This window comes from Artemia franciscana, chromosome 12, assembly GCF_032884065.1.
Source record: "Artemia franciscana chromosome 12, ASM3288406v1, whole genome shotgun sequence".
Classification (NCBI taxonomy): domain Eukaryota; kingdom Metazoa; phylum Arthropoda; class Branchiopoda; order Anostraca; family Artemiidae; genus Artemia; species Artemia franciscana.
Window position 1 is genome coordinate 27,854,881 of NC_088874.1, and position 14,166 is coordinate 27,869,046.

A 14,166-nucleotide genomic window follows, 5' to 3' on the forward strand; every position below is an offset into this window, starting at 1 on the left:
TCAGAAATAACCCCCCCCCCCCCCCCCAACTATCCCAAAGAGATCGGATCCGTTCCGTTTATGTCAATCATGTATCTGGGACTTGTGCTTATTTTTCCCATCAAGTTTCATCCCGATCCCTCCACTCTAAGTGTTTTCCAAGATTTTAGGTTTCCCCCCCTCCAACTCCCCCCAATGTCATCAGATCCGGTCGGGATTTTAAATAAGAGCTCTGAGACACAATATCATTCCAAACATCAAATTTTATTAAGATCCCATCACCCATTCATAAGTTAAAATACTTCATTTTTTCTATTTTTTCTGAATTAACCGGCCCCCCACTCCCCCCCCCCGGATGGTCAAATTGGGAAAACGACTATTCCTAATTTAAGCTGGTCCCGTCCCTGATACGCCTGCAAAATTTCATCGTCCTAGCTTACCTGGAAGTGCCTAAAGTAGCAAAACCGGGACCAACAGACAGACCAACAGAATTGGCGATTGCTATATGTCACTTGGTTAATACCAAGTGCCATAAAAACGATTAGAAAAAAATCAACTAAAACTAGGGAGCAATATTTAAACTTAAAGCGGAAAGAAATCATACCGCATATGAGGGAAGATACCCCTACTCAATGCCTTGCTCTATATGCTTGTATTGGGCTTGACTTTTTGTCCAGATTCCATGATAACAACTTCTGAAACACAAGGGTCGTTTTAATTAGAATAAAAAGCTTTTTAAAGTACTAGGAAAATATGTATGAGGGTCATCCCTCTCTGTTTGTTTAAGTTTTAATCCTAATCCTTACTTTCATTAAAATTTTTTATTTTATTTTATCACTGTAAGGTACCCTAGAACCCATTCTCAGGGGAAGATATCAACAAGTTCCTGATTTTGATTAGCCGAAAGTAGTCAATAGGTTATCTTCCTATATTTTGAGCCTGAGTTATGTCGAATTTTGATTTCTATAATATTAATTTATGTAATCAAACTTTGTTTTTATTGATTGATTTTATATTACTCAAAGTTTAAAAAAATTGTGATAAATAAGCTTTAATCACACGTTTCTTATTGAACTTCTGCAAAGCCAAGAGTAAATTTCAACAAAAAAACTGATCAGATATATCAAAATCAATATATCAAATTCAAAAGAAGCAAATATATATATATATATATATATATATATATATATATATATATATATATATATATATATATATATATATATATATATATATATTTTACTACTACTACAAACAACTCATTGCTACATCAAGCCGCTTGAGGCCAACACACCTGTACCTGGTCCTCCTCAATCTCCATCTATTCAAAGCCTTGCTATTCACACCCTTCCATAGAGTACCAATTTCCTTGAACCACATTTTTCATACAAATTACTGTTTGGAACAGTCAGTGGCTACTTCTCTGGAAAACATCCAACAAACCATCCTCCACCTTTCAAAGAGCCCACATTTCAGAACCATATACTGTTATCCTTCTAACTTCCAATGTTCTAATCTTGGTTTGCAGACCTATCTTTCTATTCTTCCATACTTTTGAATTAATATATATATATATATATATATATATATATATATATATATATATATATATATTAGCTGTTGGGGTGGCGCTTCGCGCCACCCCAACACCTAGTTGGTGGGGGCGCTTCGCCCCCCAAGCCCCCCCCGCGCGTGTAAGTCGTTACGTGCCATATTAGTTACGCGCCATTGTAGTTGTGTCCCTATGTCCCACCTGTGAATACAGATAGATATATAAATATATATTTATATATATGTGTTTTTAACTACGTAAAACTTGCGAATATACAACATTCTTTGCTGTCCCATTGTCTGTGCATATAAATAGATTGTCAGGTTTGCCGACTCTTGAACATGCAACATATAATGGTCAATGGGAAAATAATCCATATTCAGATCTATACCTCATGATTCTAATGATTGCCCTTGAGCTTTGTTGATGGTGATTGCTAATCGACCATTCCCTGTGTCGCCGTCATCATTTATATATCCCCCTGTGCCCCCCGGCGTCCCCTTTGTAGTTGTGTGCCTGTTTCCCGGTCGTCATTTATATTCCCTGTGTCCCGGTCGTCATTTGTGTCCCGGTGTCCCAGTCTGTGATTTCTCTTTGAGTGTCCTGGGTGGTCGTCATTTGTGTCCCGGTGTCCAGATCTGTATATACATTCGTTTTTGAATTGGTCTTTTTTTTAATTTTTTACCTTTTTTTTAGTTATACCTCATGATTCTAATGATTGCCCTTGAGCTTTGTTGATGGTGATTGCTAATCGAACATTCCCTAATCAGCTACCACCTGGGATAACTTACTACCATTTTTCAAGCTAAAATGTTTGGAATAGACTGGACAACTGGAAGACTGTTGGAAATGGGAAGTATAGGAAAAGATATATGAAACTTTACTGAAAATCAAATCTGCCTAAAAGCTCTTCAGAATATAAAGAGCTGACAAAATACAGAACTGGAATGATACAAAGCCCTGAAAAGTCTGTCATCATTCATCTGCAGAATCTACCCAAGGCATCTCAATCGTTCTCTTATTTCAGTCCTAGAAAGCAGATTTGAACCATGCTTTTCATATAGCCTACTGTTTGAAATATTGTCTGTCAACTGGGTACCAAGAACAATCTGTAGACAATTTCTCTGGAAAAACATCAAGCAAATCTTCATCTGCTTTTTGGAGCACCCATGGTTCAGAGCCATATTTGACCACTCATCACTGTAGCTTCCAATATTCTAATCTTGGTTTGCATACTTATCTTCCTATTCTTCCAAACTTTTTTTTTAACTGTAAGAGAACAGCCTGAGCCTAGTCTATTCTACTTCTAACATCCGCGCTACTCCCAACATCTTTACTAGTAATACTACTAAGGTAAGTGAAGCTGTCCACCTGATCAATCTTTTCATTTCCCATCATTATCTTTTCATCTTCATATATTCTTTGCCTTAGTGATTTAGTCTTCCTAACATTTATTTTCAAGCCTATTCTAGCACCTTGAACTTGAAAAACCTATAAAACTTCATCCATTTTGCTCACACTTTCATCTAGGATGCTTTAATCATCAACATAATATATGCCCAGGAATGTTTTTCCTTGTGATTTGATGGTTTCCCATTACCTTTCCTGTCCTTCTTAAGACACAATGCATCGAAATAAAGGGGGATAGAACACAACCATACTCAACTTCTGATTTAATATGAAACCAGCTGCTAACCTCATTTCCTACCTTAACTGCAGCAGTGTTATTCTTGTATATAGTACTAATCACTTTAATGTATTTGACTGGTATACCATACAAGGATTTGTTAAAGCTCTTCTATCAACAGAATCAAATACTTCCTCTAAATCTATTAAATTGATTACCAAAGGTGTTTGATGACTCAAGCACTTTCCAATTATTAACCAGCAAGAACACAATACTGAAGATGTAGGAAGAGTAAAAATTTGGTTGAAGCATCATCTACTTTTCTAAAACTACACTGTTCTTTTCTTAAGCTTTGTCTACAACAACTCTTAGTCTAAAAAGTATCATATTGTTAAGTAATTTGCTATCTAAAGAGACTAGACTAATGCCTCAACAATTACCATACTCACTCTTATCACCTTTCTTATACAGTGGTTTAACTAAGGTTTTCTTAAATTTGCTAGGGACTTCCTCTTAAAAAAAAAATCATATTCCTAATCTTAAGTAGCAAATTTCTAACCTCAGAGCCACCACATTTAAGAAACTCATTTATCACACTATCAGCACCTGGAGTCTTATTATTTTTTAATCCTTTTAGTACTGTCATTAATCCTTCCAACAAACCAAATCTTCCTTCACATCCAAGGTATCACAAACTTTTTCATTTTCCTCTATATCTTGGTTTAACACATTCTCAAAATGTTCTGCCCATCTATCTTTAGTATCACAAAACAATCAATTTAAAATTTTAATCTTGAACATTTAATCTTTAAAATTTTATGACTCAGTATGTTGCAAAGACATTATATATTTGGAATTTAGAGATTACAAATTGCTGTTCTCAGCATTTAAAAAAACAAGTTTTTTTTTTTTTTAAATGCTTGAGTTCAAATTTTGTTCCAATTCTCTAAGAATAACCACTGAATTACAAAGGTCATTCAATTAGAATAGATAGCTCTCTTGAAAGTACTAAAAAACTACAGCATAAAGAGCAATGTATTAACCAGGGGGCAAACCACCTTATCTATTTATAATTTCTGTTTGTTTTAAATTTTAATATTGCTCCTTACTTTCATTAAAAAAATTGTTTTTTTTTATTTAATTTCTGATTGTTTTTTAAACAATGCTGAAAAATCCATTGCCCCCTTCATAGAAGAATTCTCTTTCCTTGTAAAAAATTCCTCCATAGAAAGATCCTCCCACATAATCCCCACCAGAAAAAAATCTTCCCTGAAAATGTCTGTATACTTCCCATTAACTAATACTACATGTAAACAATGGGCAAAGTTCACAACTTTTAGCCTTTTCCCTGGGAGATTAATTCATCCTCACGGACATAGTTATTAAAGCTGAAAAAAATGACTATCTCAAAATTTTGATCTGGTGACTTTGTGAAAAATAGCATGGAAGGAGGCCTAGTTGCCTTCCAGTTTCTGGTCACTTAAAAAGGCCACTAGAACTTATAACTAACCAAGACAGTCCTGATTGAACTTGGCTGAAGTAAGGATGCTGGGACTGTTTAAAAAAAAATTATTTTAGTTCTATTGGTCATGTGTTGTTGTAAGTTTTTCATATATTAATGTTTTGCTGAGGATGGCCCTTGAACATAGGGCCAAAATATCCCTTCAAATTAGGTTTCCACTGTCTTGCAAAACAAATTCCCTATTGTTCTTCCTGTTTGTTGAGGCTAATTTAGAGTAAACAAAATGTATTATCTCTTATTAACTATTATATTGCATTATGCCCAGAATATTCAAAAGATACTATGCAAGAACATCAGACAAAAATTCCACCAAAATCATTGAACAGATCTTTGATATCTTATAAGCAACTGTCACAGCATGAAAACTTGAGACCACATTAACTCTATTTTAATTTCTTCAACAAGGTCTAAGAGGACCCAATGCATTGACACTGTACTGGGAAAACTGGTGAATTTGCAATTTCCAACACAATCTAGCTAGAATGAAAATGAATAGAATACAACACTTGATGCCTTTTTTATGCTCTTTCAAACTGCAATAAATTCCTTCTGGAGGAAACTGTGAGCCCTTAAGAGGGCACACAAAGACAAAATGATCCATAGTAATCAAAAGTTCAAAAACTTGTTTCTAAAGAACTGCCTAGTGAGAAATATTGCTATTTGCAGCTGATTCAGGAATAGTAATTATGATTTTTCTAAGTCTTAATAGTAAAATGTAATTTTGAAAACTAATTTCTAGGAGCTTTTAAAAAGAGCCTGACACACCTGAAAACGACCTTACAGAAAAACTGGCATCATTTTTGAGGCTTTCTAGCTCTTTTAAATTCCTAGTTATTTTGATTCAAAATAATATTTTAGCATTAAGAATATCAAAAATAACAATGAACATTTCTAAAACTGCTTCAATTGGCAATTTTTTTTCACTAGCCATTTATTTTTAGAAGCTTGTTTTCAAACTTTTAGTTACTATGAATTGTTTTGAGCTCTTCTAGCCTTTTAAGGGCTCACAAAGTAATTTACCCAGAAAGTGATTACTGAATTATGAAAAAAGCATAGAGAAGCCACCAAGTAATATATTCACTTTCATCTTATCTAAAATATCTGAAAAACTACAAATTTACCAAAAAACCCTACAAATTACAAAGAAAATATTGATGGAAACCAAATGTACTTAAACATGTGATAGCACAAATTAAGTTTATTCCTTCAAGCTCTCCAGAATTTTGTAGTAAAAAAGAAGTGTTTTTTTTTCCAGTGAAAATAATGGCAATTACATAGGTGCTTTGGAATATTTATTGAAGTTTAATCTATTTTTGCAAAATCTTCATTGCTTATGGTGATAAAGTTTCAGCAAACTTGCAGTTTACAACACAATTTAGCTAGGATGAAAGTGAATATATCACTTTACCTTAAATTGCAGCTTGGAGTGATGTAAGGATTTTCTATCCTAGTGATGCTCCAGTGACAAAAAAGAATTTGTCTGGTGTAGATTGATACTTTTTTATAATATTCTTTCATAATAATTGCCTCTTGGATAAATTATTGTCAGTCCATAATAGGGTGAAAGGACCCAAAACAGCCCATAGTCATTATTAGTCACCAAAAGTTTAAAAGCATGTTTCTTAAAACAAAAAATTGCTAGTGAGAATAAATTGCAATTTGCAGCTGATTCAGTAATGGTAAATTATTATTTTCCCTTAGTTTTAATAGTGTACTGAAATGTTATTTTCAAAATAAATTAAAAGAAATTTTTGAAAAAGAGCCAGAAACCCCTCAAAATTGATGCTAGTTATGCTGTGATTTCATTTTTTACATATTTTAGGCTCCCTTCAAAAAATTCTATAAACTTGTTTTTGTTATAACATGTTACTCTTATTAGGCTACTAAGAAAATAATAATTAAGCCTACCATTCCTGAATCAGCTGCAAATGACCAATTTTCCTCACTAGGGCTGCATTAAGGGCTTAACATAGAAATTTCCAAATAAATGATTATTGAACTTAGAAAGAACATAATAAAAAGCATGAAGTGATGTATTCATTTTAATCCTAACTGAATTATATTGTAAACTGCAATTTTACCTAAGATTCTCTAATTCTTCTATCCATGATTAGATTGATTATTTTTAGAATTTGTAGCTTTTCCTACTGAAGAGCAACTACAAACATGTTACAAATTAGCTAACTATACATTTATCTGTACAACTTGAATTTTGGATCATGTCAGGTTACCTATTTTTATTTAAAGTCACAGACATAGCCTATTTTTCCTGTCAGGTAGGCTAGTCCTAACTGATATATTGTCTTAGTCTACATTGCCATGAAAATTTGGGCTGGTTGTCTTATTTTAGACCTAATACTTCACTTCAAAGTGGGACTTAAGAGATTTTCGCAAATATCGAAGTAGCTCACCAGAAAGGTTAATGTAAACAAGTATTTCATTATGGATTATCCACAGCTTATTCAACATTCATTCTTCTACTTCTTCGAAAAGTAGTTGTCAGTGTTGGCGATGCACGACGATCAAAAAGCGATATTGGTTGAGTAGAAAGCGATGTTTTTGCGGAATCCCCCCCTACCGAAACTGGGAAAAATTTGTGGTGAATTTTGCTTCCTGTAATACACCGATGTCCTTGCAATTTAAAAATAAACTCAGATTTTTTAAAATCAGCTCATTTCTTGTCAATGTCTTGTACTAAAGCTTACGTTCAAAGTGGCAAATTTTAACCTGAAATTAACTAACAAATATTTGTTAGCTAATATGTGTAACTGAGTAAGTAAATATTTGTAACTGAGTTAGTTAAAAAATATTTGTTTGGAAGCGGAAACAACAGAAATACAGAAATTGCTAGTTAAAAATTCGTGGAAATATGACATTGGTTGGGAAATTCCAACAAAAATTCTCATCAAAGTAGTGCTGCAGTGAGTATATCTTTGCTTTATGATACCCAGCAGATGCCAAAGATTTGAAATTCAAATAATAGTATACCTCAAAGTGTCAAGATCTTACGAAAATAAAATGAAACTTTTAATACCAGCAAGTGAAACAAAAGCATAAAGTATTTCATTAATTAGAAAAGTAAATTGAATTTAGCAAAAAAAATAAAAACAAAAAAAGCAGGGCATAAGCTTCCCAAAGTGAATGTCTAGCGTATCACATAAATTATCCTATGTATGGAAGAGGTGGATTGACTTAGTAAAAAGTTACAATTTGATTGCATAGCCGAAACTGTCAGAAGGTTGAAAATATCAAATTGCCATGACTTTTAAGGTAACAAACAACAAAAAGAGATAAAACTCCACAAAAAAAAAACCTCAAACGAGACTGCAGCCATTATAGAGAAAAGACACGAAAGACTAAAATAACGCGAATATTTCCCCTGTATCTAAATTAGATGTCTTCAGCACACGATAAAAAGAAAAAACACAAAACTAAAAACAAGTAAAACCACCAACAATAAAAATAAATACAATTGTCACTACCGATCCACATAGGAATAAGAAGCTATTAGAGCTATAAGGAAAACAGAAATCATTTTTAAAAAATTCCACTGATCTTACTAGTAAGTTGAAAAATTTCAGATTGGAGGAAAATTCAATTCTCTAAAGTTTTGATGTGGTTTCCATGTGTTCGAATTGTAATTTCGAAGATATATTAAGGATCAAATTACAAAAGCACTTTGATTTGATACAAGATGTGACCATGGCTAGTTTGGAGATTGAAGTCATTATGAAGTTGGTTATCCTTGCATATGAATATTTTCTTTATTTTGGTTTTAGAGGTGAATTTTACAAACAGGTGTTTGGTATGGCTATGGGCGTATCTCTCTTTCCTTTCTTGGCAAATCTATTCATGGACTCTATTGAAACCTCCAATATACACAGTTTTAGGCTCTCCCCTTGTTTGTGGGGCAGATTCATGGACGATGTGGTTTGCATTTGGAAACACGGTTTAGAGTCCTTAGACCTTTTCCATAACATTTAAATAGTTTTGATAAAAATGTAGAATTTACAGTGAAGTTTGAAGAAAATGACAAACTACCTTTTCTTGATATCATATTGATTAAAAGTGATTTCTATTTACTGTTCTCAGTATATAGAAAGCCTACAAACAGTAAGAAGTATTTGAAATTTCATTCATGTAACCCTATTTCAGTGAAACAAGAGATTGTAATTGCACTGGTGGATACAGCTGTTGGAATTTGTTCACAGGAGTTTTTAGATTCTGAATTGTTGTACTTGAGGGATATTTTATTTTGTAGTAGTTACCCGATTACATTCTTTGATAAAGTAGTAGAAAATTGATGCATTAAACATAACAATAGGGTTATTGGAGTTTGTACAGAATTAAACATGCCGACAAGTTTTACTTCTTTGCCTTATATACCTATTTCAGGGCAGATACTTATACAACTTTTGCGTAAACATAACATCGATACTTGTTTCCAATCAGTGCGACCATTAGGTAGTTTCTTTATTTCTGGAAAGGATTTAATTTGGGGAGATTTAGTTTGTGGGGTGTATAAAATTCCTTGTTCTTGTGGGAAGTTTTATATTGGTAGAACTCACCAACACTTTATTGAAGATTCATTGAGCATCGCAATTCAATAAAAAAAAAACTACAATTAAGAAAGCTTCCTGAAACTTTTGTTTTGGCTCTGGCTGAACATACATTCAGCATACATTACATACAGCATACATACATTCATTTCATACATGTTTGCTAATCTTTCAATAAATAGAGACACAGGGATTTTAAATATTGACCCAATTGATGATTGTCTTTTGAAAAAAGAACCAATTGTCAATAAGGGAATTAAGATTTAACATAATCACCAGGGGACAAGATTACCTTCTGGACCAAAAAGAGTTGCTTCAATATTAGCTAACAAGAGGATTATTCTGCAACAGAATAGTTAACTTAGTTTCAATTTCCATAATTTTTCCTCAGTTACTTTGATGTTCTCATTAAAGTAACTCTAATAGCTTCTTTTCCTTACGTGGATCAGTAGTGACAATTGTATTTATTATTATTGGCGGTGTTTTTATTTGTTTTTAGTTTAGTGTTTTTTATTTTTTATCGTGTGCTGAGAACGCCAAGTTTAGATACATTTGAAATATCCGCGTTATTTTAGCCTATCATCTCTTTTCTCTCTACTGGCAGCAGTTTCGTTTGATGTTTTTTTTTGGTGGAGTTTTATCTCTCTTTGTTGTTTGTTGTCATGTCTGGCCAGTTTCAACTTTTAAGGTGTCGACATTTCTTTCTAACGACTTGATTTACATATATTTGGCGAAGTAAAAATGAAAAATCAATTTAATTGAAGAAAAATGTATCTTAACTAGAGGTGCAAATGAAAAGAAATTCCAATTTAGGAGAATAGTATCCATTGCCAATGGAATAAAGGGGGGGGGGAGTCAAACTAACATTTTTTAAAATTTAGCCACGTGGCAATTTCTTTGTTTTCCTATTCTTCCATGAGAAGAATTGATTGTATTTTCACTGAGATTGCCAGAAAATTTATGTCTGAAATCTAAAAGGGAGATGGAAAAATACTAAGAAATAGTAACAGTCATTGATTCTCTATTATTATTGTAAGCACTAAAAGTAACCATGCAATTTATTTGTGAGCATTTTACATTAAATTCACCAACAATTTTCTTCAATGAGTATTCGATTTGTAAGAGAAATCCTCTTACAATGTTAGCAAACAGTTTTTAGTCGAAGGCCAAAAATTATTTTTTGGGAAAGATGTAAGCTAACATTTTTGTGCCCGACAGTGGAAAAACCCTATCAGAATGGACGCCTAAAGTAGTACGGGCTTTTTAAATTGCAGAAAACCAGGGAACAATTTTCTTTTTATAGGGAAATACCAGAAAAGGTATTACTCATAAATAAATCCCCCAACAGTTTTTTCAAAGTTCCAGGGGTCCATTTATTCTTAAGACTAGCCCAAAAAACTTTTTTGTTTCTTTTGCTCTTTCCAAAGATAGAATCAACCTATTCCCTAGAAATATAAATATATTACTGTCATCTAATAATTCTTTATGGGGTCCTGCTAGCATAATAATACTTTCCGGGCGGGGAAAATTGTCAGCCCTCTTGTCTTCACTCAAAACGGTTAAATGATGATTTATGTTGATATTGATATGTCCTTTTATTAGCAAAACAAGACTTTTTTAGACCCACTAAATGCAAGTTAAAAATGAACAAAGCTTCAATTATGCATCTGTTTTCTTTAAACAGATTAAATAAAAAAAAAACTAGTTTTTTTTAACTGAAAGTAAGGAGCAACATTAAAACTTAAAACGAACAGAAATTACTCGGTATATGAAATGGGTTGTCACCTCCGCAACGCCTCGCTCTTTACGCTAAAGTTTTTAATTGTTTTAAAAAGTAGAATTGTGGCAAAGAGTCAAACTTTAGCGCAAAGAGCGAGGAATTGCGGAGGGACCCTTAAAGGGCCCGGAACTCATGTTGTGTCTGATCTTCCTCCCAAACTTAACGATATCAGGAACAGCCTCCTTGCTAAGGCTAAAGGTCTGCGCGAAACTGGAAAATGTGAGTCCTCCAGGATTAAACAAAAGGGAGCAGATCTATGGTTAGAAGTATGTCAACTGAACTCTGAAAAGTGGATAAAACACGATGACCATCATGAAGCTTAACAGTTATCAGTGAACTGCAGTGAAGATTATAATGATTATTCAAAATGACTATTATTCCTTTTAAGTGACAACAGTTGAAAGTTCTTCTTTTTTCTTTTCTTTTTTTTATGGGGTTCTGTCGAGATAAGTGATGATTTTTACTGTTAGTATGGGTGATATTTTAATTTGTAGAGAAATATATATATATATATATATATATATATATATATATATATATATATATATATATATATATATATATATATATATATATATATATATATATATATATATATATATATATTGTGTCCTGCTTCGTGTGGTTGTATATGTCTTTCCTTCTGTGTCCTTGACTGTCTCTCTATGCCTGTCCTTCTGACTGTGTGTTTGTGCTTTTGTATCTGACTTTGTGTGTGTGTTTTTCCCTCTGTATATTTTTGTCTCTCTCGCAGTGCCTGTGTGTCCGACTATTTTTTTAGCATGTGTGCCTGACTTTGTGTGGTTTTGTGTATGTATGTTTTTCCCACCATGTGTTTTTGTCTTTCTCTCTCAATGTTTGTGTGTCTGGATGTGTGTGTGTGTCTGTATGTCAGATATTGTTTGGTTGTGTGTGTTTGTTTTTATCACTTGTGTTTCTCTCTCTCTCTACGTGCCTTTGTGTTCGACCGTATGTGTTTGTGCCTGTGTGTCTGACATTTGTGTGGTTGTGCGTGTGTGTGTGTTTTCCCTCTGTGCGTTTTGTCTCTCTCTCTCTGTGCCTGTGTGTCTGACTATGCGTATATGCCTGTGTGTCTGAGTTTGTTCGGCTGTGTGTGTGTTTGTGTGTGTATGTGTTTGTTTGTGTGTATTTCTGTGTGCGTGTGTGTGTGTTTGTGTGTGTGTGTGTGTGTGTGTGTATATATATATGCATGTGTGTGTGCATCTGTGTGTGTGTGTGTGGATTTTGGAAAAAAACTGGCTTATCTCACTCTGAATTTGGAAAAAAACCTGCTAACCTATCTCAGACTCTAATATATCATCTGTATGATCCTGGAAGTAGTAGCTTTTTCTCTGAAATTCCTTTTCTCACGTCTTTGACTTTTTAATAAACATTCTAAACGTACTAAGGTAAAGGCAAAGGATACGGCATTAGACTTTACAGTCCGTACCGGAGGTGCTGATCTCCGTTTCTTGGCCTTCAGCCAGGAAGTGCAATGGGGGGTTGGGGGCCAGCCATCCTGTGCTTTCACACACCCTTCCTGTTTACCTTCCCCAGATTTCTCCAGGTACCCATTTAGAGCTGGGTCGACTCTGGCTAAGCTTACAGAGTCACACCACTGACCCCCGTCCCAAACTGAAGAATTGGGTACACTGGGACTCGAACCCGCGTTCTCTCAGACGAAGGATCCCGAATCCAGCGCACCAACCCACTCGGCCAGGACGGCTTGAAACGTACTAGTTGTTGATAAACCATATGATATATGGTTTATGATATTGGTAGAGGAGCGCTTCTGTCTTCCTTTGACAGAAGCGCTAATCAAACAGTTTTTGAATACTAATCAAACAGTTCGTGGTAACGAACTGTAGTAAGGAGCGACCCGGCTCAATAGTAAACGAGACTCAAAAAATGAAATTTTGATACCAATAGTTTTATCAAAAGAATCGCATTTTAATGCTGAATTGTAATATACAAGTTTCATCAAGATTAGTTTTACCATCAAAAGTTACGAGCCTAAGAAAATTTGTGTCATTTTTGAAAATAGGCGGAAACACCCCCTTAAGGTCATACGATCTTAACCAAAATCACACCATCAGATTCAGCGTATTAAAGAACTTTATTGTAGAAGTTTCAAGCTCCTATCTATAAAAATTTGGAATTTCGCATTTTTTTTTGCCAGAATACAGATCACGGATGCGTGTTAATTTGTTTGTTTTTTTCCCCAGGGGTGATATATCTACCCAGTGGTCCTAGAATCTTGCGAGAGGGCTCATTCTAACGGAAATGAAAAGTTCTAGTGCCCTTTTTAAGTGATCTGAAAAATTGGAGGGCACCTAGGCCCCCTCCCATGCCAATTATTTTCCCGCCCTTTACGCTAAAGTTTTTTACTGTTTTAAAAAGTAGAGTTGAAAGAGTCAAACTTTAGCGTAAAGAGCGGGCCGTTAATGAGGAAGTAGCCCCTTTCATATACGAAGTAATTTCTGTTCGTTTTAAGTTTTAATGTCGCTCCTTACTTTCAGTTAAAAAAAAAACTTTTTTTTAATGCCAGAAAGAAGGCGATAGGTTTCATAAACAGGTAAATTTTTAACAGCAGCATAAGCAAGCAGTTGGTCCTCGTTATCAACTAAAAGCCTTATTCTTACATTCTCTTTGAGCACTGACATCTCTAGAAACGTTACTTTCGCATATCCACCATCATAACTGTTGAATCTTTTCGACATCCCAAAGAAATTTAATCCTTCACTGTCATGACGCTGCGCACATACGTTACCAATAGAGTCACTGTTGGGGTCCCACCCATTATTCTTTTCTTTTTCAGATAAATGACTCATTTTCTTTTCTCAACCCAGACATAGTAGGAATATTGTCAGTTAGTATATCGACAGGGGGGGGGGGGGCGTTTACCTTACAAAGAGATAGCTAGCAATATTAGGGTTGACCCAGGTGGCGGCACTTTGTGCTTATAGTTTAGCCTGCTTGACTGTTCGATCACATTACTGTACCCTGGAACAAGGTATGCCATAATAGAGTATTACCATACTCTATATTTACGTTATAGTAGTGGTGGGTTCTATGCTCTCCATCTCAGAGGCGCCATAGGGGGGGGGGTCAAGGGTGGGTAAATGCCCACCACAGATTTTCCAGGGG

The 14,166-nt window shown here is 34.4% G+C and overlaps 1 protein-coding gene across 2 annotated transcripts in view; it reads right to left on the reverse strand.

The window, feature by feature from the left end:
• LOC136033942 (endoplasmic reticulum resident protein 44-like) overlaps positions 1 to 7,198 on the reverse strand; it is a 50,134-nt gene extending 42,936 nt beyond the window's left edge. Inside the window, exons 1-2 of one of the 2 annotated variants that reach the window (XM_065714964.1) lie at positions 7,092 to 7,159; positions 584 to 674 (exon numbers count right to left, since the gene is read on the reverse strand). Coding sequence is in view for 1 of the 2 variants with exons in the window: in XM_065714963.1 (XP_065571035.1) it covers positions 7,092 to 7,121 (30 nt within the window). In the remaining variant the exon portion in view is untranslated. Of the gene's footprint in view, positions 1 to 583; positions 675 to 7,091 lie in introns of both variants that reach the window. The other variant, XM_065714963.1, reaches the window with a different exon arrangement.
• Positions 7,199 to 14,166: the final 6,968 nt, after the last annotated feature.